We start from the raw sequence: 25,690 nt of genomic DNA, 5'->3' as shown, positions 1-25,690 counted from the left end.
TGCTAGGTCTTCACTAGAGGCTGTTCTGAATGGTCATCTGGACTCCTGTCCCCTTCGCGAGACTTCTTCCTCTTTTTATTGCCTGGAAAAGAGTCGTTTTTAGTCACACACATCCTACATGTCACAGAGCTATCAGAGCTGACTTACCTGTATTATTACCTGTATTAAACCTTCTATAATACTACTGCTATAGCTACTACAAGTAGTAGTATTACTAGGTGTAAATGGAGATGCATGTTCTGGTAAGGGGACAACAACAGCTACAGGCAGTGATTTAGATGAACTTGCAGACATAAGTGTTGATAATAGGGTAGTAACAGGTGGCGGTATGGATGAAGGTGTGTGTTGTTAAGGGGGGTAGCTGCAGGGAGAGGTGTAGGTGGGGATGTAGGCATATGGGCCACTGGCAGGTGAAGGTATATGTGGGATATAGGTGTATATGGGGTGTAGGTATAGGTGAAAGTGTCAGCATATGGGCCAGTGGCAGGTAGGGGTATTTGTGGGACATACAGTAGGTGTATACGGGGTGTAGGTGTAAGTGCAGGGACCAGTGGCAGGTGGCAGAACTCACTCAGTTTCAGCAGCAGCTTTTTTCCCAAAGTCTCCTCCGAGCCGCTCAAGGACAGCGTGCTGATGAAGGGGGAGGTGAGGGTGTCCGTCTCCATGGGAACAGTAATGGTGTCTGTGAGCAGGAGGTCGAGCGAGACAGCGAGGGAGAGAGAGACCTTTAAAGTTGGACCCTTAAGTTGAAATCACTCACAGCAATGTAGAGAGGTGAGTGGGCGTCTACGGTGGTGGTACAGAATAGAAAACAAAAGGAGAGATTCTGTCCTTTGTCTTCCAGTCGCCCTTTAGTTGGTGAATCTTTCAAGCAGCTTTATGTTCACAATGCTTCTGAGCACTAAACAGAGTGGATACTCCTTTAAATGTTACCTCAGCAGACGCACCTATCCAGAGCAATTCTGAAGCTGGATAGTTACTGAAGAATTTCAGGTTAAGCACCTTGCTCAAGTGTACAAGAAAAGCGAGAACTGAATTGACAACCTTTGGGTCAAGAATCATACCCCTTACTGCTATTCCATATTGCTGTCCAGCCCTGTCTCTTCTCCTGTATTGGCTCCACAAATAATGTGTGAGCATTAACTTTCAGCACTTCTTGCTGTGTAGTGCGTGCATATGCACCATTGAACAGATAGTCATTCCTCAGAACTGGCTGCCAGACAGACCATGTGTTTAATCAGGTCTGATCATTATATTACGTTATTTTCATTTAGCAGACACTTCTATCCAGCGCAACTCACTATTTTAACCATGTATACAGGTGAATATTTACTGATGCAATTGTGGGTTAAGTACCTTGCCCAAGGGTACAACAGCAGTGCACTAGCAAGGATTTTTGGTTACAAGCCTTACTCCTTACCGCTACGCCACACTGCTGTGCTCCAATCAATGATTTTGCACAGCCTACACACCACAGGAGGAGCTGAGATCACTCCAGTGCATGATTTTGGAAACTAGCTCCCTCAGTTACAGAGACTCCCACCAGTACCTCCATTCCCCTCTGGCCGATCCTCTCGAATGTACGGAATCTCGTCCATCCTTAGGAACACAGAGTCACTGGGGCTCTTCTGGCCATCTGACTTGCTGCCTGCAGGGGGAGACAGAGAGGCACACTTGGCACACACATTGAAGGTTGGAGGCTTTGGATGACGCCAGTGTAGCAGACCACCGTGAACCAGTTATGCTGCATAAATTCCATGCTTTGAATGGGATTATGATAACATTAGTGTGCCTAATGTTTCCTGCAAAAAGCTTGCGCGAACATCACTCAATCTCTCACAAAACAAACAGGCTTGGAAACATGCTCAAGCATGTGTCTCTGTTTCTTTGTAATCATATAGCTAGCGCTTAATTAAGGCTTAGGATCTGATAGCCAACCCTATGCTGTTGTCTAGGAATATACAGCTGTCTAAAGTGGGGTTCACTGCAATTTGAAGAAGTGGGGTCGGGGGATCTTACTAGGTGTGGTTTTGCTTTTAGTGGTCCAGCACTATACTTGATGCAGTTTCCCTGTATCTGTTTTAGGGGTTCAGGACTGTACTGGGTTCAGTTTCACTGTGTCTGTTTTGGGGCTTCAGGACTGTACTGGGTTCAGTTTCACTGTATATGTTTTGGGAGATTAGGACTGTACTGAGTACAGTTTCGCTGTATATGTTTTGGGAGATTAGGACTGTACTGAGTACAGTTTCGCTGTATCTGTGCTGGGGGTCCAGGCGGTCTCCCCGCAGGCTCTCAGCACTCATTCATCTTCGGTCAGGGTTTATCTCAATGGCTTGAGAGGATTTCACTTTGATTCATAAACCCCATGAGGGGGGAGATAAGAACAAAGGGGGATTACTGGAGCTGGGGCGGGGCCATGGAGCCTGGAGCCAGGAACGAGGCCTGATCTCGGACCATGGATGTTTTCACGCGGATCTCCTGCGAGTTAGCCAGCCCACATCTCCACATCCGACGCGTTTTTAACAGCTAAGAGGATTTTCAGCTGTGCCATCTGTGCAGTCCACTGCTGCCCGTCTGTACCCCCCCCCACCCCCACCCCGCACGATGTAGGCCACAAACAACACGTGCTCGAGTTGAGGAACGCTATTGCAGGCAGATGTGTGCTTTGGCAGAGGGGGGGCAGCGTCCAGTCCTCCATAACTCTCCAACCCCTGACTAGTTTTAGCATCTGAATGCCCTGTCATTAATCTCACACAGTTGTTTGAATGGAGCCGTGGCTGACATGGTCACAGAGGGAGGCATCTGCATGGTCACACACAGGAAGCATTACACAGTGACCGGAACCACCATCTGACTGCAGTATAAACTGTCTACACCACTGTTTCTCAATCCTACTCCTGGAGGCCCACTGTCCTGCATATCTATCCTTGCTCCAAATACACCTGATTGAAATTAGTGTGCATGCTCTTGATTAAATCAGGTGTGCCCAGCTAATCAAAAGTGCCACTGATGGGTTCAGTCAGGTAGGTAGAGCAGTGAAAGATGGAAACGAGCGGAGCAGGGGGGCCCCAGGAGCAGGATTGAGAATCAGTGGTCTACACGATGACACAATAGGTACAAGACAGATATGCTCATACATGAAAAGTCACATACACCACTGGGAAAGGCCCTGAACCTGAGCGCTTGAGCAGTGTCAAACCATGAGTAGTTATGGTTGACTGACTGATAAACTGGACCTATGTACTTCAGCGCAGCTACTGTGGTCACTAGGGATTGCCTCAAGGGTGCTTTGCAGTGTGCTTTGGTGAGGGTTGAAGAAAGGGAGAGAAAGAGGATGAGAAAGAGAGAGAGAGGGAGGGAGAAAGAATGAGAAAGAGAGAGAGTGAGAATGAGAAACAGGGTGTGAGAGATAATGAGTAAGAAAGAGAGAATGAGAAAGAGAGGAAGATAATGAGAGAGAGGATGAGAAATAGAGAGGGAGACAATAAGCAAGACGGACAGAGATGGAATGAGAGAGAGAGAGAGAGAGAGAAGGGTAAACGGGATGAAATGGGCAGACAGACGGACAGCAGGACTCACGGACGATGCGGTTCTTCTCGTTGAGGACCGTGGTGCTGTGTGGGACACTGGACTGCTGTGGGCGGGACCGGGCGGAGCTGGGGCGTGGCTCCCTTGAGGGAGGAGGGAGGGGGGCGCTGTTGTTGGGTGCGGGGGCTTCTGGGTCCGGTGTGCTGTCCTCGTTCATCTGGGCGTCCGTGTCAGGGGTCTGCGGGGAGCTGTCCATCCGTGTGGCCGTCAGGGCGTTCTGGTAATGGCTGCGGGTGATCTGCCCCAGTGGAGAGGAAGGCGTGTGTTCAGTCCTACATTACAGTGCTGAATTCACCATTTCAGCACAATCAGGGTGTGTGCAGTCCTTAATAACAGCGCTGAATTCACTATTCCAGCACAATCAGGTTGTGTTCAGTCCTACATTACAGTGCTAAATTCACCATTTCAGCACAATCAGGTTGTGTTCTGAATTCTCATTTCTTGTACAATCAGGATGTATTAAATCCTAAACAACAGCAGCTGAATTCTCTATTCCGGCACAGTCAGTAACATTGGAGATGGAGAGGTGGCATGCTCTGAATTTGACTGAAGGTTTTATTTAAGGTTAATGCATTCCATGTATCAGAGAGCAGGAGAGTGGAGCTATAGACCACAGAAAAAAGTACTTGTATGTAGCCTTCAATTATACAAATTATTTTGAACTTGTTTCACTGCTGTATTAAATATACTGTAGCTCATTGATGCAGTAATACATCATGTTTCTAAGCTGGTCATATCAGACACAGGCAGAATGAACAAGGGGCACATGTTTACTCTGTGAAATTTAACAGGTAGATGAACACTGTTGATATATACTATAATAATGATTATGAGTATGATTCATATTCAGATTTTAAACCTCTCTCACACTCAAAATATTTGCTCCATTCTTCTGAGAAGAGCTTCAGGAGGGAACACCGGGGACAGTTTAAGCATGATGGTGTGGACCAGCTTACACCGTTAGATAATGTCTCTCCTTAGTGCTAATCCAGTGTGTCTCCTCTACTTAGTACTCATCCAGTCTGTGTCGTTCCTACCTAGTAATCATGCAGTCTGTGTCTAGTCTACTTAGGACTCATCTACTCTGTGTCTAACCTGCTTAGTACTCATCCAGCTTGTGGCTACGTTTTGCTCATCCAGTCTGTGTCTTGAGTATTTCACATTCATCCAGTCTATGTCTGAGTACTTAGTACTCATCCAGTCTGTGTCTAGTCCACTTGGTACTTATCCAGTCTGTGTCTAGTCTACTTAGTACTCATCCAGTCTGTGTCTAGTCCACTTAGTACTGATCCATTCTGGTTTAGCTCAGACTGAAACTTGTCACTCAGCTGCTCCCCGCTGTTTCTCTGGCTCTCCTTTCTGTTATTGTTCTGTTTATTTTTGCTCTTGCTTTCACTCGTCCTGTTTATATCATTCGGTCTTCTCTGCATCATTCTGTCCTTTTTGTTGCGTGATGTACGCACTGTACACTGTTTTTCCTGTTTTGAAATCTGTCATTTTGTTTTACTGCTTCCTTATCCTGTTGTTTCAAATATTCTTTTTCTGTTCTGGATCTTTCTGTCTTCTGTTCCCAGCCTCAGAAATTTCCTGCAAGCCGATATCCTTTAGTTGGCTTATTAGAGCTATATTTAACCTGCTGCAATGACATCTCAGGGGAAAGCACTCAGTGGCAATCCTGTTATGTGTGATGCTGGCATTTGACAATCTGAGAGATGCCGGGGTAGTTATAGAAACTAGACACAAGGCACTTTATCTTAATGGTCTTGGAAATGGGAAACTGCAGAGAAAATGCTTAAGCATTCAGACATTCAGCTGTGTCAGAGGTTGTCTGGGATTGCATATCTGCCTTGACAGGGGGTTTAGGATAATACTTCTATGTCATAGCAGAATCAGATCACTGACTCTTATTTGTGGTCTAGGATTGTATAGCTATTCCCTTTTCAGGGGCCTGGATCATATAGCTGTGTCTTCATTTTGGGTAAAGGATCATACAGCTGCCTTACTTGTGACCTAGGATCATATAGCCTCATATTACTAGATGGCTTGCATTGTATAGCTACTCCTTATTAAGGGCCTAAGATGAAAAAGCTATACTTTATTTGAGAACTAGGATCACATAGCTACACTTTACCTGGGGTCTAGGATCGTATAGCTAGTCCCTATTCAGGGTCTTGGTTCACATAGCTATGCCTTCATGGGGGTAAAAGATCATACAGCTGTGCCTTACTTGTCATCTAAGATCATATAGCTATGCCTTCATTTGGGGTCCAGCAGTTTACAGTGAAGCAGGATGGTGGAGGACATTAGTTTACCTTGATGATCTGCAGGTCTGTGAGCTGGCGGACTGAGTAGTCTGGCAGGTACGCGCTGTTACTGGCGTTCAGCTGGCTCATACTGCCCCCGTAGATCATGGAGTCAGAGCGGTTGAGCCCACTGCTGCGGGAGGGGGATCTGTGGACTGAACCAAGCAGGATCACTGTAACTGTCCATGCCCCCCCCCTTACTCCTCTTAGATCAATGGAATATTCTTAGGTAGGTAAGGACTCCAAGTCATTCTGCTTCAGTAGCATATACATATTACATAAAACTGTAAACAGGCTTTGTGCCTGTGACAGTTTTCTTGAATCAGAACTGCATGAAGAAAATGAAAAGTACACAGTACACTTCTGTGTGATTTGCATGGTGTGTGTGAATGCTCCATGCTCAATGCTCCATGTGTGTGTGTGTCCAGTGTTGAATATGTATGCGTGTACAAATACAATATCTCTCATGGCCTCTAAATGTTTTTTTTTAATATTACAGCTTCTTTTTGGTTCATGAATGCTGGTAATTCCTGTAGAATATGTCAGATAGATGAAGATGAGACAGTGAGTTCTCCCTCCCTCGGAGGGGGGAGGGGCTACAGTGGAGAGTGTGCTGTACTCTAATCGGCCATAGGCATTGGTATTCCATCTGTGTCACAGACTGTTGGAGATGGGCCTCTGACTGGCTCCCGGCCAACTGGCTGCAGCCAATGGCCAATCAGTTTGGCAGGAGGGTAACAAAAAAAAAAATACAAGCGGAGACAACCTGAGTCAGCAGATTGAGGATACAACTGGCAGAGAAAGAGAGAGGGGGACAGAGCGAGAGAAGGAAAGAGGGAGGGAAGGAAAGAGAGAGTAAGACATAGAGAGGGATGGAGAGAAAGGAAGAGAGAGGATTTGCTGTAGTCCTGCTGTTTTCCTACTACAGACTGCAAATTCCAGGTTTTGCCAAGTGATGGATTCTAGGGTAGATCTTGTACTGTGGGCAATTCTGTGTTGAACATCAAAAGAAACATCACTTTCTGTGCATTAACATACATGTATGTTTTGAAAAAAACAATGTGCGTAGAATTTGGATATCGATGAAACATTTTTGGCATCAATCTGATTGAGCCCTACATGAGTATATGAGCACTACATCACCTATAAATACTTACACTGGCTGGTATTATTTGCTCTTTATCTTATATGTAGTATTGTGGTGTGTTTTGGATTCTGAAATCAAGTGACTGTGATGTATAGTAGTATACTTGGCTTCCCTTGTCTAGTCAGGTTGCACAAGTTAACTTGAGATAGTTCTTAAATAGTGTTATGCGCACACTCACTGGTCTGGGAGTGTTGTTAGCCTGGTCTGACACTCTTGAATGGATACACTTCTGTTCTATTGTGCTGGTAACTCTGGATAAGTGAATGAATATAATGTAATGTAGTGTAAATAAAAAAAAAACAATCACCTTATTACCAGTCTAAATTTACTTGTCACGTGTCCCACCTTTACATAATTGTGTTTGCCTCTTAACAAGGTTTCTTCCCCGGTGGCTTAAATTTAATTGCATCATGTCATTTTCCTAATTAAAGCAGCTGCTGCATCTGCTCCAGGAGCTGCAGCTGGCTGGCCGCGTGTGTGTATGTGTGTGTGTTTTTGGGCAGCAGTGTAGCACAGTGATAAGGAGCAGGGCTTGTTACCGAAAGGTTGCTGGTTTAATTCCCTGGCTGGGGCACTGTTGTTGTACCCTTGGGTACTTAGTCCAAAATTGCCTCAGTAAATATCCTGCTGCATAAATTGATAACATGTAAAATTGTAACCTATGTAAGTCACTCTGGATAAGAGTACCTGCTAAATGGCAGTAATGTAACGTGTCTCAAGTAAGCCAGGCTCGTCCCTCTGTCTGCTGTCCCCAGTTCTTTCCTTTCACCTGTAGGTGACTCTAAACCCACCTGAACCCACCTCGCATGCTAGTTCAGTTTGGTTTGGTTTGCATGAGCCATGACGGCCCAGTTACCTGAAGAGAGGGTTGGCATGATGGCCGGCACTCCATAGTAGGCGAAGGCCCCGTTCTCGAAGCGGAGGGCCTCCTTTCCGAACTCCACCTCCACCCGCCCCTGCAAGATTGGGAGACGAATGAGCAGCACATCGGCAATCTCTGTAGCCCTGTCATTCACACTTCCTGGAGCATGAAGATCAGGCAATTTACCCACTCACAGTCATTAGAAGCCCTGTCTGTATTATATTTCTGCATTATTGGAGTAATTTTGTAAAAACCTAAGCTTTAGGGACCTATTGGCTATGGGTGGCTATTGGTGACAATCAGGTATTGGCTTTAGGCTGTCGGCTATGTACAGATATTGCCTATGGGTGGGTATTGGCTTTGGGCTCTGTTGGCTATGCACAGCTATTGGCTATGTGCATGTATTGGCTATGTGCAGGTATTGGCTATGGGTAGGTATTGGCTGTGGGAGGCCGTTGGCTATGGACTGTTACAGAGTATGTGTGGTTATTAACGTTGGACAGCTATTGGCTATTGGTGGTAATTGGCCATGGGTGGATATGGGCATCCTGTTAAGAGAAGGAAGCTGGTGTGACTTGAGTAATCCTGAGTTTGCATAAAATCAAACACATGATTGGCTTGCAAGTGCAAACCCCTCCCACTCGGGGTATGTCAGTGAACAAAACAAATCCACCCAGAGAAGCAGGAAACGAGGGAGAAATTTAGAGTGTGTCATCTATGTGACAGCCAGAGTGGTGTGAGCAGGGGGTGGTGGCTCGCCCCTTTACCTGGAGCACCAGGACGAAGTAATCCACGGGCTTGTTGCGCTGGAACAGGAAGTGCTGTGGCGCCCGCTTGTTCTTCTCGTCGAACTTGAGCTCCTGGACCACGCTGGGGTGTTTCAGCAGCCGCAGCAGGATCTTCTCCGACAGGTGGGAGGGCTTGAAGGGCTCCACCTCTGAAAAACCAAGGTCAAAGGTCAAAGGTCAGCAATCCTGTTAAACTGTCTGAAAGCTTTCTATGCCTAATTTATTTCAGCTATCTTTTCATAAACCATCAGGTTGCCATGCTGTATAGCCAAATTGTGTAATTGTTTCATAAAAATTGAAAGATTATCTGTAGACATGGTTTTATTGTGCTCTTAGATAGCCCAGCGCCCCTCTGGCAGTTGTAACCGATGAAATGATAACCTTAAACATGGATATTTTCCATGACAAAAAGAGTTAAACATTGATGTACAAGAATTCCACACAAAGGATAGGACAGACTACCATTCAGCTTCACCTGCATGAGCCAGAGAATGCAACCTCCTGTGCTGTGATTGGTCAAGTGACATCACAAAGCATCGCTCTGATGCAATGTGGCTCACCCAACTGAAGCTGAGCAGATCTCTTTCTCGTCCTTTTCTTTGCGGAATCCTTTGTTTGTTTGGGAAGGAGGGTCATGTGACCGCCCACGCTCTCTCACCTGTGGACAGGAAGCGGTGCGTGGCGAGGAGCAGCTGAGGTGAGATCTTCACCTTCATCTCGTTCTCTGACAGCTTGAAGATGGAGAAGTCCTGCTGCTTCCTCTCATGGTGAGAAACCCTCCTCTTGCTGCGGTTGTCAGCTGTGAGGCAGGGGAAGACACTTTCTGTAGGCCCTCCATTCTGGGGCTAACGCAACCTGATTTGTCAATGTAAACAAGTAGTTGGAAATGAATGGGAGTTTCGTCAAGATTCTCCATGTTGAACCCTGAACACTCATAAGGCATCTCTGAGTGACAAATATCGCAGATCATGAGCAACACCTGGGCTTCCAATGACTTGTGAGTAGTTGGAAATGAGTGGGAGATGATGGAACCTGTCCATATTGAGCCCTGAACAGTCATTGAGCATCCCTGGGCGATACATATCAGATTGTGAGCAATGTGCCTTTATAGCAACAGTGGGGGGTACCATTTAAACTGCTCTGTGTTTAGTTCCGTGCAAAATAAAAATAAACGTTCAGACCTCCGAGAAGGAAGATGAGTTGGCAGCCCTGACTGAGGAAAATGTTATACATGTTATACAACATAACAACAGAAATTTAAGAACTGCAAAATGAGATTATAGAATCAGTCATAATTGCCTTTGTCTCCTATGAAAGGAAGCAGCTATGAGCTACCTTCAACCATCAGTCCCGCTGCTCTGGAGTCTTGATTTTGCTCTTGCACACAGAGCCAGCGGGAGTGTGAGGGTAGCTATAATACGCCTGTCCTGCATGATGTTAAAATGCTAATTTGTCTGGAGGAAGTCGAGTTTTGGCCGGCCCCCTCTGCCAGCTGCTAGACTGCTTCTCTCCATGTAGTCATTCTCACCCTTGCGAGTGTGACATTGTAGCTAAGAGGGGCACCCCCTGCACCCCAGTCAGGGTTTCTAACCTGTGAATGTCGTAACAGCAGCACGTAGCACCTCTGAAAGGAGGTTCACTGCTTCGTACAAAAGACACCTGCCTCACGCAGCGAGAGCTAATAAGGTTCCACAATCTATGGCGGCTTCATTTTTTAACACAATACACCTCCTCGTTTCACTAGACTCCCCTTTCCATTCCACAAAAGAAACCCATAATCAAAAATATGGTTGCTTATCCATTGTATTACATTGCAGTCAATTTTTCATTTATACCATTGGATATTTACAGAGGCAATTCTGGGTTAAGTACCTTGCCCAAGGGTACAGCAGTGCCCTAGCAAGGAATCAAACCAGCAACCTTTCGGTTAAAAGCCCTGCAGCTTACCACTATGCCACAAAGTGATGGCACACCAAATGAATGCACCATAACCGCCAGGGTGGACCGTGGGGCGAGATACCCTGTTTCTAGGAATTAAGTTACTTATGATGATTTAACTGTTTGTGGCATCATTTTGGTATGTTTTGCCTCAGCTGTAACATCTCCTTCACCAAACACTTACTTAATGCCACTTATACTGGTACTCTCTCCTTTACAATAACTGCACACATAATTAAAAAGTAAAGGTACAAAAATTTCATTGCTGATCAAAGTGATAGGACACCAGATGAACACACCATGAATGCATAAGTGGACTGTGAGACAAGATCACTGACTACACCCCTGTTTCTAAGAATTACACCATTTATAATAATCAGACTATTTGTGACATCTTTTCTGTTGGAACAGATCCAACACCAAACACATGCCAATGGCACTTATCCCAGTACTTTCTCCTAAATTGCTGTTGCTTTAGGCTTGCTCTCAGGGGGTCTCAGGCCTGGGAACAATGTAAAGCTGCTTTGTGACAATTTGTGTTGTAAAAAGCGCTGTACACATAAAAATGAATTGAATTGAATGAAATGATAACTGTACACATAATTATACATGTCAGATACAAATATGAGATGATGCCAATTTTGGGAAAAGAAAGAACATATACACAGGCATATTAGAAAAAACAGGAGATTCACAGTCAGCTAGACCTGAGCATATTAGTGTAGTATGATAAATTAACAAGGTGTTAAATAGACTGTATTTCATAAAGCGTGTAATTTCACAAGACGTTTGGCACCAACGTCTTACATTTATTGCCTTTTAAAATAAGGGTATGAAACAGAGTGAATATTGTCAGGCTCAGTTAGGCACAAAATATCAGCATTAAAAACGTGGAACACTTCTCGCTTTGGAAAAGCCTCAGAACAAACGCTGCTATTTATTGTTTTGCCTTCTTTGTAAGCCGCCCTTTCTCACTCTCACTCAAATAACGGCCGCTTCACAGCCAGCCCGGCAAGTGTCGATCCCCGCGGAGAACAGGGCGGAAATAGCGGGGCGTTCTTATATACGACGCACCACCGTGGGCACGTCGCACCTCGGTGATTCAGGCGCTTCTTAGGTTCCTGATTAGCTAATTCCTGTCTGAGCAATTAGCCCCGGATTTCTGCTTATGGACGCCCGCGAAGCTGAGGAAGCGGGCGGTCCGATCGATGTCTCTGCCTCGGGGGCGGAATTAAGATCGGATCCGTTCGTTACCCGTTGAATTTAAATGAACGGATTGATTTTTTGTCAGGTTTCTCTTTTATCAATTTGGTATAATATTATGTTGTATTAGAATCATATTTACAGTAGATTTATTGCCTCGGGAACTCCAAAAATTAATGAATGAACTAGAAATGAAATGGTTGAAATAAAAGAGATGGTTGAACATTGTATATCTGTTCAGGCAACATGACTTGCGTGTTATATCAACTCGTAAAAATTATTGAAAATGTAAAAGCGTTTGTTACAATCATGACCAATAAAAGCACACTTAGCACACTTTCACTACGTACTGTACAGGTCGGTCTCGTCCAGGATCTCGGATTTGATGATCTCCTCGATGACGTCCTCCAGGGTGACGATGCCCATCACCTCGTAGAAGGGGTCCCCCTCGCCCTCATTGTTCACCCTCTGCACAATGGCCAGGTGGGATTTACCTGTGTAAGGGTCAAGACCCACAGGCTGTTACTAAACCACCCCACAGCATAGTTACAGGGAGGGGCAAGTACAGGTGATGGGGGAGAGAGAGGGAGATACAGAGAGGGAGGGAGAGGGGGAGGAAGAGTCAGAGGGTAGGAGGGAGAGATACGAAAGAGAGAAACAGAGGGACGGAGGGAGTGGAGCAAGAGAGGGATACAGAGACAGGGAGAGGATGGAGGTGTAAAGGGGGAGAGAGTGATGGAGAGGGAGACAGGGAGGAGGGAGAGGAAGCAGAGAAAGAAAAATGGGGAGGAAAAGAGAAGGAGGGAGAGGGGAGTGAGAGACAGAGAGAGGGAGAGAGACAGCAGGAAGGGAGAGAAAGGAGCACAAGTGAGGAAGAGTGTAATACATGTCCCAAAAATGCAACACACCACTATTATGCATTCACAGAATGCCCAAATGATCTGGCACACCCCAAACTCAGAGTCCGCAGAGATACACAAAACAAAAGCTCATTCCCTCTCCATTGTCTAAAAAAGGTAATTTTTCATCCAAAATTGGGAAGATCCTGTTTTGGTACAAAAAATAAACAAACAAAACAAAACCCTGACCCACACACAGTTTACGTCACCAAGCCCAGAATAAAAAAGAGCAATTGTCCACGTCATGGAGGGTGCAGTCTGTCACCATCTGGTCAGGAAGGGGGCAGTGGGAGACCAGTTGGCGGCAGGGGGAGAGGGGGGCAGAGGTGGCCCAGGCAGGAAGTTGCCATGCTGGGCACTTGTTGCCATCTCCCTGGGGTGCCACAGGGGGCTGTGTGGGTGGCGGCCTGGTCGAGCGGCCAGTGGTCTCAACAGTGACACACACTCGCACCCGCACTCGCATTCGCACACACACGTACACACACACACACACACACTCACACAGAAAAGCACACACACAATCTCACACTCACACACACACACATGCACACACACAAACTCACACACACACACAAACACAGACACATGCACACACATATACACACGCACACATGCGTATGCGTGCACACATGCACACACACACACACACACTGAGTGAGGTATCACCCCCCACCTTCCCAACCACTCAGAATCCGCACACACACACAGACCTACAGCAAAAGGGACTGAACCCCGCCCCACCCCCAGTGCCCTGGCGCTCACCAGGAAGTCTAAGCCAGTCACCAGTCCAGCAATCCAAGATAGACTAGAGACAGTGGGATATTTTTGGCATAATCTATTTTTTCACTTTTATATCTGCTCCTTCATCAAGTATAAATCCCTGAAAGGAGATGGGAGATTTCCCGAGATGGCTCTGAGAGTCAGCAGTGGGGGATTTCAGTGACTCTAAACTCGGCCACAGAGCACCGCGACTACCCTGCTGCCTACCTACTCGACTCATCCTACTAGACGCAGGGCACTGCTTTTCCTTAAATAAATACAGTGAACCATTATTGTGTTAAAACAAATGACATTATTTATCAACCTTTTGTTGTCAGTCTGATTATTCTTATACTTACTGAATCATTGCCATAGTGCTGGTGTTAGATAGGGAATCAACTATGTGTTTGCAATTTTTATTTCAGTCAAGGCAATTTTCATTTGAATTGAACATGTCGTAATGATGTCCATGATATCCAGGGTTTTGCTATGCAAGCTGAGAGCTGTGAGTCTTATCTAATTATTCTATATCCATAAGAGTCTACATCTATATTCTGTGTCTCTGAGGGTGCTGAGAGGAGGTATTGTTCTAACACTGACTGTGACGCTAAAGACCGCTTTTCTCACTGTGTCCCTTTGGCTGCCCATTGGGTAAAGCTAGGGAGCAGGGAATTATGTATCCAAGCTTAGCACAGCCAGGTACTCAGAGTCCTAGCCAGCATCTTTGGGATGCATCTTATGGCTGCAACTGGAATATTACCCTCTTATCGTAAGACTGTAAACAAATAAATGTTCAGAATAGTTTTACGGGACACGTCTTTTTGCAGTAATTTACCAACTGATGATAGGATGGCGTAGTATGTTACCATGTTTCTGGGTGGTGATTTGATGAAACGCACACCTACGCACACACACACACACACACACACAAACAAACAAACAAAATTAAAATATTTGAACGGAGGGTTTTACTCAGGAAGAAGCCAGCTGATGGCTAATGGACAGATGGAGCAGATGTGCAAATACACAGCATGTGCCCATCTGAGTGTCTCCCTCAGAGACACTGTGGGTATTGCATTCATACAGAAGAAGGCAATAAGCAACACCTACATCAATTAACAATGAAATTCAGGTGTACCTGTGTACGAGGTGAAATCTCTTTGAAATTGCACCTGGCACCTCATTATGCTTACCTTCACAGTACAACGCAACGGTAACTTCTATAAACATTACATTACGTATAAATACTATATATACTCCAAAAACCCATTGCATGATATTTTTTTTTGAGCATATCTATTTTGTGCGGCATGCCACTCTATTTTTTGGAGAGAAGAGCTAATATTTTTTATTCATGCATGCAGAACTGGTTTTTGAACAGATGTAGCTGAATATGAATAATATCTAGCAGTGGAATGTGATTAATTATAGGTATCTAATTCTGTTTCTGATTAACATGTGGCGTAATGTTTCAGGCCTTCTGTTATGTTATTATGAGCAATTTGTAAAAAAAAATCAAAAGGGTCGAAAAGAAACAGGAAGACAATCCTCACATGTATAAGGGCTTAACAGTGTGTTCTTAAAGAGGCTGGCTGTGGTCTCTGCTTGAGCCTGCTTGATGGAGATGGAGATGGGACTGGAGGGGGGGTGTGGCGGGGGAGGGGGGGGGGGGGTCCGTTGCGTGCAGACAGAGAGTGCTCCGGAGCAGGGACTGCAGCAGTTCTCTCGTGAGACTGCAGACGACAGCTGCCGATGTGCCGGACAGCGCATTACATCACCAGGACATTACATAACCCCCACCCTCCTCCGCTAACCCCCTCCCCCACCCCAGGAGAACAGTGCCCATGCACCCATCCCTCTGACCCCCCCCCCCCGCTTCTCCTCTCTCCCCCTTCACACCACCAGCCAGCTGGCTCTCATCTAGCCTGGCACACTGGCATCGCCCACACAGAAGCTCCTGCTTGTTCATTTGCTGAGGCTTATGTGGGTCATGCATAGCAAACACCGACGAGGCCCTTGCAAGGGGGGCCAGGCTGGAAGCACAGCAGATGCTTAATATTTACAGGTGCGGTTACTATCTCCTCAGCTAGTGCCGCTCTGAGATACATACGATCAGGCTGTGATTCTGCGCACAAGACTGTAGGTTTTGCTGCGTATCCTCCACAGCAGCAGAGGTTGGGCTCTTGAGAGGAAAAGGGTTTGGTTTGGATGTAACAGGCATTAAGGAAGCAGCCTGGTTACACTTAGCTTCTGGGTATGTGCTTGGGATGCCCAACCAAAGAGCCTAGTTCTTATTTAAAAAAAAAAAAAAAACATAGTAGCCTTTGAACTTGAACATAAATAATAAAACAATGTACTCCTCTGATCAGATACATCCAACCACTGATCATTTCTGTGGGAACAATCACAGCTGTTTTGAGTGATTTGTCGGTCCATCTTAAAAGATCACAAACACTATGTTTTATACAGATGAACTGTACAAATTAATTTAAGAGAAACCTTTGAAAAAATGGGTTCAAGTGTAGAAAATCCTTCCAGTTGTTTTATTACATTATTCTATCAAAAACTACTCTCTTGTCCCAAAATCCACATCTCAGAAGCACACACTGCCAGCACAGCAGAAAGCTGGGAAATCAGAGCCTTTTCTGAAACTCCCTCAGAGCACAGGACAACATGGATCATCTGGCACAAAAACATGTCTGGCCAAAGCCAGCGTGGTGTTACTCACAGAGTCGCAGTGGCACGAGAGACCTGACAGGGTGAATGCAGAAATCACAGCCTCCCATGTGCAATTCTGTTACATCATTTATCCGCTCGGCTACCTTTACACATATTTTTACTACTGCCTTTCTGGAAAAATATTTCTACATATGGTCACATATGAAATTCAAAAATATCTATGCTTTTCAAACAATAACTGTCAAGTTATATATCATCGTACAAAATATCTAAATTGGTGATATGCCTTATATACAATTTTCTAAATGTGCTGTGGAGTATATTTTACACTAAATGTCATTCTTCATTCTAGAATAGATGCATAAAATCCAATATATGAAACTCGCAGTAAGTGGAATATTCATATCATATAAGCAGTATATATATAAAGTGTACCTGTGGGATGCCCGGCAGCCATTTTGAACAGTCACCGCACATCAGATGAGGTCAAAAGGCCAGGCTTCATTTCGGAGGTAATTAAATGGCTAGACTGACTAAACCAGGACTCCAGGGAAAACCCCCTGCTCTTTATGGTAAATGCCATGGGGACTGTGATGACTACAGTGAATCAGGACCATAGATTAATCTGGAAAATCCGGCCTCCTGCAGCAGTGTAGGGCACTGGTTTCCTGCTTGGCTTGTAGAGAAGACTGCCCCCTACTGACCCTGATTTTTCCAGGAGGAACTTCCAGTACTAACCGTAGCACTAAATTAAGGTGGGATACTAGAGTACTAGTACCCTTAGCTTTAACCATTTGGCAGGAGATGGTTACAAAGAAGTAGGGCTGCTGAACCACCTTAAGACGGCTTTACATATTTCACCAGACAAAACTTTCCCGTTCTTCTGTGATAGTATGTCTAGACTCATACACAAGGTCAGAAATGGTTAGGAATGCTGCAGCCCATTCCAAAAACAGCTATAAGAGGACTGCATGATATTTCAGATAGTAACCCCCATCTGTATCTGCACATATTTCCACGCACACGCATATGACCCCTGTGCACATACACACGCACACGCACACATGCACACATGCACTCAAACATACACTGACCCCTGTGCACACATGTGAGCACACACAGGCACACAGTAATCCACGTGCCCCCAACACACACACACACACACACACAGAGTCAGCCATGTGCCCCACCCCCCCGCACACACATACACACATGCACCTTCATAGGTCCATTTTTAGACAGAGCCACAGAACAGGCAGAGCAGGCAGGAAAAGTCATTGCTGAATATTTCATGTCGTCTCTCTCTGGGGCTCTACAGTAGGAGCAGGGGGACCACAGAGAGGGGGGTGTCAAGGGCGGTGGCTCAAGGCAGGGTGGGGGCATGGATGGTGGCGGGGGTTGTCTGTGCTAGAGCCCTCTCTCCATTTCTGTGAGACCTGATGTTTTCTCACTGATCACATTACATTACATTATTGTCATTTAGCAGACACTCTTTTCCAGAATGGCTTACATAGGTGACAGCTTTATCCATTTATACAGCTGGATATTTACTCAGGCACTGCTGGGTTAAGTACCTTGCCCAAGAGTACAGCAGCAGAGACCCAGCAGGGAACTGAACCAACAATCTTTTGCTTATGAGCCCTGTACCTTACGAACACGCTACACTGCCGCCCCCATCACACACAAGAAAAAGCGATTTGGACGGAGGGAGGGTGGCAAAGGGGAAGGACAACACTGGCCCTCACTGTGCATTCCACTGCAGTCTCTGAACACTGGTCTGCTTCTTATAGCATGCAGAGCAGCCAGTCCTGCAGGCTTGCAGTGCTGCTCCTACCCATTTACAGCAACCTCCTAATAGCTTCTGTTTCTGTACAGTTTGATATTTACTCAAACAGCCTCGCTCAGGTGCACGTAAGCAGGCCCGCATCCTATACTGAACCTGGAACCTTCCGGTTACGAGGCTGTCTCCCTGAACACAACTCCTACGCCTCCTCTGCTGACAGGTGTCCCTACAAATGAAATCACAGAGGCTCTCTGGCTCCCTCAAGTCAAAATGGATTAAACAGGACAGCGGTGAAGACCTGTGAGGTTGGAATAGAGGACACTGAAAGCTAACATTAAAACTGCTGCATGGAATTGCCGTTTGAGCCCGTTTTTGATTGTTTAGTGTGATTAATGAGCCTGAAAATTTAATCAAGCATTACCTTTGTAAGTCTTCTGCACTGCAAGTGGAAATTTTAATTACAACAAAGAGATTGGTGTCATTTAAGACTCATCTCATGAGCCTAATTACTTGACATATTTTAAATGTCCCAATGTCTAAACTGTAAATGAAATGATTTAATGTGGCATACACAAAAATAATGCTGACACACTGGATGCAAACAACTAATATAAAATCATCCACAGGTCGATGATCAGTGTTTAAATGAAAATGAATGCCAGTTACAAGGGGAAAAAACAAATCCAAAGCAGGCCAAGGACAGTCTGAAGGTAGCCTCTACTAGCATCAGTCTCACAGACCTGCAGTGCCTGACACTGTACTGTCACTCTTGTAGTGGCCTCGTCTGGCACTGCCCGCAGCCACAGTTACAGAACATGCCCTCGCCACGAGTTATGCGCAGTTACATAACGTCTCGGCCAGTGTGGATTACGCCACTTGGCTCCCAAAGCCCCCCAGTGCGGCATGATCCTCGAAACCACAAGGGCATCAAAACCCCCCACGCCACATCAAGATGGGACTATCTGGGATATCGCGTCATACACAAATCGTGTTTGATTCATTTTATGACCACGTGCAGAGGCTGGGGAGGCATAGGGCCGCCATAGGGTAGCCACTCCATAATACAGATGCTGTCTGAAGTCCCTTTTTTTACACAGAATCAAACGGAACGCGTCATCTGACTGTTGCCGTGGTAATGGAAACCAATTACTCACACCTCCTCATATGTCCATCATCTCGTCTCCAGTTGCCTTCCCTGTGAACCCTTGAGAAATTCACTCTCAATTTTGTTCATGAGTCATACTCTCCCTGACACATTATTAAAGAAATTGATGCCATGTGCTGAGCTTCCTGCTCCTTATTATTGACAAAAGCAAATGCAAGCAAGATCAGAAAAGGGTAGCATTACCCCAAAATTAGTTTCGTTGAGTGAAAATGGCAGAGAGGTTCGAACACTGCTTCTGAAGTGAGTGAAGTATTATTAAACTGGTGTGTTCTGTAACATAGGAGGGAGAGGGAAATGAAAGATCAAGCACTTAGTTCTTTCTTTGAGGCTGTGCTAAAATCACAGGACTCACACAGATGCAAATGAATTGCCTTTCAAACAAGAGAACGACACTCCACAACTCCCATAATGGAAGGAGCTATCACGACTTATGACTTGTTTGAAGCAGTCAAAATACTTTGCTCTCTATGGTTTCAGATCTGTAAGTTTTCTGTTTTTTCACTTTTCTTTCAGTATTTGTCCACCCAGACCAATTGTGCTCTGGACTCATCTCACCAGGACAACTTCTACATGTGTGCATGACTGCAGCACAGTTGTAGTGACTTTTTAACACTACAAGTCCCACAATGCACCAGGAAGCAAATGCCAAACAGAGGATGGGCACATCTCCCGGATGGCATCAGTGCAACTCACAACTCCTGAGAAATTTCTTTGGGTGTCAAGAATGGTAGTATGAACCCATGGCTGACATACCCAGCCTTAGCCCAGCAGAACAAAACCAATTATTTCCACCACTGTGGGCTTCCTGTCAGAGTTGGCAAATGATAAGACTGAGCTCAAACCTGAGCTGTAGGGCTCAGCCTGCACTATGAACAAGCACCATAACTGACTGAGTCGATGGGGAGCCCAGGGAGATGCTGATAGCACGTGATAACTCCATCCATTTATGAAATATTGATTTCCCGCCACTTCAAAGCTGGCTCTCAGCTCCGCTCAACAACACTGATCTCAGATCTGAGAGCCCGCTACTTGTCTGCAGAATGGCAGTGTGGCATAGTGGTAAGGAGCACGTCTCATAACTGACAGGTTGCCAGTTCGATTTCCCACTGAGGTACTGCTGTTGTACCCTTAGGAATGATAGCTAACACAGAACTGCCTCAGTAAAATGTCCGGCTGAAGAAATGGATAACATGTAAAAACTGTAAGCTATGTACAGTGCTCTGTATAATTGCATCTGCTAAACACAATAATGTAATGTAATGTAATCAAACCAGAACCAAAAAAATCTTCCAGATTAGTCTGGGACGGTACCACAATAAAATCACACCTGTATTGAATGAACACTGCAAAGTCATTGGAGGTGAAAAAGTCACTTTTAAAACAATGACAGACTAATCTTTTTTGATGTCTAGCATTTTCCTTTAAGATTTCCTTTTTGTTTGGGATACCCTGGTGCTGGAGGGTCCCTGCTGTGTTGGAAAAGGTCTGAGCCAGTGTGGGAAACTCACAGTGATGCTGTGGTACATGCAGTCCCTCTCACAGTGGCTGAGATATCACTGCCTCTCACATGCAGCCAGTCCCCACCTGCATCACTCATCCCTTACTGGTCCAGCCTTTCCTTTCTCATGTGACACTCATCTTCTGTCTATTCCATGCCAGTGCAGTAGGATGCTGAATTTCAGCCATAACACTCCTGATATGGTGTATTTCTGTTCTTCTTTGAGGCTTTTATATATATATATATACACACACACACACACACACACACACACACTGTATGGACAAAAGTATTCGGACGCCTGACCATTACATTGTAATGACATTGTATTCAAATACATATACTTTAATATGGAGTTGGTCCCCCTTTTGCAACTATAACAGCTTCCACTCTGCTTGAAAGGCTTTCCACAAGATTTTGGAGTGTTTCTGTGGGAATTTGTGCTCATTCATTCTGTAGAGCATTTATGAGGTCAGGCACTGATGTTGGACGAGAAGGCCTGGCTCACAATCTCCGTTCCAGTTTAATCCCAAAGGTGCTCGATGGGGTTGAGGTCAGGGCTCTGTGCGGGCCAGTCAAGTTCTTCCACACCGAACTCATCAAACCATGTCTTTAAAGTCCTTGCTTTGTGCACTGAGGCACAGTCATGTTGGAATAGAAAAGGGCCATCCCCTAACTGTTGCCACAAAGTTGTAAGCATAGCATTGTCCAAAATTTCTTGGTATGCTGAAGCATTAATATTGCCCTTCACTGGAGATAAGGGGCCTAGCCCAAACCCTAAAAAACAGGTGTGGCCAAATACTTTTGTCCATATAGTGTATATAATAAGCACTGTATCTGTGTTCATGATATAGAGACCTGTGTCGCCTGGGGGACCTCATCTCCGCATGCTAGTGTATGGGGGTAGCCTACATAAGTCAGTTATTTTTGGCTCCTGATCACAGCACACACACGTGCACACTTGCATATATATCCCTAGGTACCTCTAATCGCATACATATATATACATACTTAAATACACACCCCTGGGCACCTAGGCTCTAAACATGCACACACACACACACACACTTCTAAACACACTCATAGGTACCTCTAAGCTCAGATACATACACACACGCTTGTATACACACCCCTAGCTACCTCTGTGTGCACACACACCATGGAAACTGCAGTCTAGGACAGACTGTACATTTGAGTTACTCACAGCCTGAACACTCATACAGCAGTCACTGCTCTTAGATTCCATCTGAAAGAGGATAACCTGCTGATGAATCTCCTGGAGCACAGTGCTATAGGATATCTGTGCCTACGGCATAATCTAAAGTCCACAGTCATGATAGCAGCATTGATCACTGGGTAAAAGAGCGTGTTGCATGAAAATAAACTCCCATGAGCCTCTGCCTCCCACACCTCCCTCTGTCCCATTGCCCTCTACTGTATCAAGCCACTACACTCCTGCTGCACTCCTATTATGAGGTCATATTGACAGCCAATAAGCAAATAACATCACCCTGATGACAACACCTAAGCTACCCTAAATTACATATAATAGTTAGCGGGCAGTATAATTGGTCGGTGTGAAAGAATTCAATCAGACTGAGGAAATATATTTCAGCGTCAGAGTACCTTTGCTCAAATAAAGCATTAACGTGCAGAAGGACAATGACTGGCACTTTGAAATCAGGAGATGAGAAATTCGTTAAGCCATTAAGGCAAAACTGCAGTTTAAGAGTCTGAAATGTTCTGATTTCTGAGTTAATGAATCGTAAATAGACTAGTTTCAGTCTATTCCCACCTCATCAGTTTCACTCACTAATGCAGTGTGCGAGTGTCTCTTTTAGCCAATCTATAGTATAAGCTGCTTAACTTATCAAAGAGAAAGCAATTATTATCGTGTATTATGATGCTGATCACCGAAATCAAATCCACTTAACTGCAGGTCACAACCCTGCACTTAGTTTGCGCGAGAGAAACAGGGTCAGGCACTCCTGTGAAGTAATTAAAAGAGTAAACTAATTATGGCGTGTCTGTATTTAAAACGCTGGAGAGAAATTGCCATCCTCAGATCTAAATATAAAACACACTGACAAACGTTTGATGGATATTTAGTCATAGTTGCTGCCAAATCTTTTCTTGCAAGGTTAAATGATTAACAGCAATTTTGCTCAAATAAAACCGCGGGTCTTGGGATGGAATTCTGTTGATAAACAGGATTGCAACAGTGTTATCCGATAGGCGTTGAAGAGTATAAACAAAAAAGGTTGCCAAGGAAAACTAACCACGTAGCAAAATCAGTTCTCTGCAACCCACGTTGTAAATTTGGCCGGCATCTGAAGCCAGAGTGCATACTACAGAAAGACGATTTCCTAGTCTGTCGTCTGTACAACTCCATATTGACGGTTAGCGCTCCAAGACGAACAATTTACCTTTCTTGAATTCTTCCAGCATAGCATCCAGCGTGGTGTCGTTGAACACGCAGTGCATGGGGTGTTTGTAGAACTGGGTGATGGTTTTTAAAGGGGTGCAGTCATCAGGGTCGACGAAAGCCAGGTCTTTGACGAACAGGATATCCACGATGTTGGACCTCTCGTTCTCATACACCGGTATTCGCGTGTAGCCGCTCTGCATGATTTCGGACATGGTGTTAAAATCCAGCACCGCGTCGGACACCAGCATGAAGCAGTCGTTCAGCGGGGTCAGCACGTCTTCCACCGTCTTGGTCCTGAGCTCCAGGGCTCCCTGTATGATGTTGAGCTCCTCCTTCACCAGGTCGTGGTACGGGTCGGTAACTCGCAGCATCTCCAGCAACTTCTCCCGGGTGTAGAAGTTACTGATTTCTTGGTGCAGGATCGTGTCGAGCAGTTTGCTGATGGGGTAAGAGATAGGGAAAGATACCACCATGAGCAACCGTGTCACCCAGATGGTTTTGGAGGCTATTGCCAACCCGTGCCTGGAGGCGACCGAGTGCGGCAGAATTTCCCCGACGAAGAAGATGCCGAAAGTGCAGATGGCGGTCGACAGCCAAGTCATGCCGAGAATTTGACACATCCAGACTGCCAGAGAAGCGTTGATGAGCGCGTTGCCCAAAAGTAAGGTGCAGAGCACGTAGTTTCCGTGTTTTCTGACCGACTCGATTCTGCGCGCATACTTCTGCTCTTTGTCTGTGCCGCTGTTCTGAAGCACCTGGAGTTCCACGGGGTCCAGGGCGAGCAGACTTAGGTTAAGCCCACTGAACAACGCCGAGAGCCCCAGTAACACTACTGAGACTAGCACCTGGAGCCAGAGGTCGGGTTCTGGGGAGCGTTCTACCACGGCCAGCCAGAAATCTTTAGTCCTGAAGTGCTCCCACTTCGTCCCGTCAAAGGCACACATAGAGTAATATTTGATTTTCTCACCTCTGCGCAGGTCTTTGGCCAGAAGTTCCACCAAGACCGAATTCTGGCTGGAGGCGGACTTGAAGGAGCCTAATAGTTCGATGTCGGACGTCCGGGCGTTCTTGTCCATGCACAGGTTCCGCTTCGGGTGGACCTGCCCCTCTCTCCCCGGGCTGGGCTCTTCGATGAAGGCGATCCACGGCGCCGTGGCCGCGGTGGCTCTGCCGCTGGCGGTTCTGTTGAGCCTGGGTTGCGAGGCTGCGTAGTAGACGCGCAGCATGAAGCGCGTTCCCTCGGTGGCCTTCAGCACCCCGTCCTCCACGGACAGCTCTCCGCTCGTGTCCTCCGGGCGGACCCCGAGCAGGCCGACAGCCGCAGCGGGGAAATAAAGGGCGAAAACCAGCAGAAGGGACAGTGAGCGTGGTGGCGGGATGCGGACCGGAGAGCGAGCAGCCGCCGCAGCCTCCGCAGCCATGATGCTCAGTGCGTTGAATGAGCACATTGGCAACCCGAATCACGTGGCAATCCCACGCTCTATCTGCTGAAATCAGGGTAATAGCCGGAGTCTCCCTGTAAATACAGCTGAGCAAACGGGCTGCTGTGGGCTGTCGTTAGATTCTCTTTCAGAAAATTCGCACCGCAGTGACGTAATGCAGTTCCGCAAGAAGATAGGTAAGCCATCTCCACATTTGTCACTGGATCTGAACGCAGGAAATGTCCAGTCATGAATGATTTCTTTTTCCGCGCACTATAATTGGTCGATGTGAAAGAATTCCATCGGATTGGGGAGATTTATTTTAGCAACATCTGCTCGCGACATCCCCACGAGCGGTTAAAATATGACAAAATACTATTTTCCCTATCACCTCCACCGACTGCTTGTCCTCGTTACGTTTCAAGATTCTCTTCCTGGCTGTACCAGAACGGAAAGTAGTTACTCGTACATTTTCATCAGTTTTCATCCAGAGATGTTTCAGTAGGATCAATCTGCAATATAAATCGTACTGTGATCTGAATAGCCTACTCGGTTGTTCATGGCTCATTTGAGTTAGATGCCTGGTCTTTTTTATGTCACCAAGACAGGAGTCACCTTGAAAAACGTGTATGAGGGCGGAGAAGGGAGTCTACTGGGAATACGCTCTGGATTCGGTTTTCATGTAAAGATTTTAAATAACACAAGAAAACATGATACTGCAACAAAAAACCGGTTAAAATGGGACTAGACTACATGTTAGCGTTTTGAATGAACCCGATCTTCAAAGTGACACGCACTGTAATAGAATGAAATCCTCTGCGAAGTTTGTTCAATTCAATCGCATTGCGTTTTGTCATTCACTTAAAGAGCAAAATTTTGTAAGTGTATGAGTTAGGCACGTCATGACAAGAGCAAACACTCAATAATAATAATAATAATAATAATAATAATAAATACGTAACACTTGTTACATAAAGATCTAACCCTCATTGGAAGATGTGGGCAAATTGCACTGAATGTTTTTGAGATTGGAGAATAATTCTCCTCAGGGAAATCTGACAGATGCAGATTCTCTTTTACATCCGTAACACTTGAATAAATTCAGCTTCGGAACGTCCGTTAGGTTAATTAGTGTTGTCTTGGTTGTATGAAGGCACAGTAGGCTACGTCTGCTCTGTCTCTGTGACTGTGATAGTGTTTTAGCGAATACCATCTATCGCTTCCAACAC

The 25,690-nt window shown here is 45.6% G+C and overlaps 1 protein-coding gene across 1 annotated transcript; it reads right to left on the bottom strand.

The window, feature by feature from the left end:
* On the bottom strand, positions 1–24,816 carry LOC118788855 (metal transporter CNNM1-like). Its single transcript, XM_036545010.1, has 10 exons — positions 23,039–24,816; positions 12,180–12,323; positions 9,347–9,487; positions 8,668–8,837; positions 7,895–7,994; positions 5,901–6,046; positions 3,580–3,826; positions 1,550–1,648; positions 572–682; positions 1–82 (listed from the first exon to the last, which is right to left on the bottom strand). Exons 1-10 carry the CDS (start codon positions 24,486–24,488, stop codon positions 3–5), a joined length of 2,688 nt encoding a protein of 895 aa, XP_036400903.1. The 5' UTR covers positions 24,489–24,816; the 3' UTR covers positions 1–2.
* Positions 24,817–25,690: the final 874 nt, after the last annotated feature.

This window comes from Megalops cyprinoides, chromosome 1, assembly GCF_013368585.1.
Source record: "Megalops cyprinoides isolate fMegCyp1 chromosome 1, fMegCyp1.pri, whole genome shotgun sequence".
In the NCBI taxonomy this organism is placed as follows: domain Eukaryota; kingdom Metazoa; phylum Chordata; class Actinopteri; order Elopiformes; family Megalopidae; genus Megalops; species Megalops cyprinoides.
This window is presented reverse-complemented; position numbering and strand designations above follow the sequence as displayed.

Bases quoted from the DNA above. Each gene is read 5' to 3' on its own strand.
- LOC118788855 (XM_036545010.1), bottom strand. From the start codon at position 24,488: ATGTGCTCATTCAACGCACTGAGCATCATGGCTGCGGAGGCTGCGGCG. The intron at 12,324-23,038 runs GTAAATTGTTCG...ACCCTTACACAG, and splicing joins GCTGGAAGAATTCAAGAAAG to GTAAATCCCACCTGGCCATT. The intron at 3,827-5,900 runs GTAAACTAATGT...CCACTGGGGCAG, and splicing joins CAGACCTGCAGATCATCAAG to ATCACCCGCAGCCATTACCA.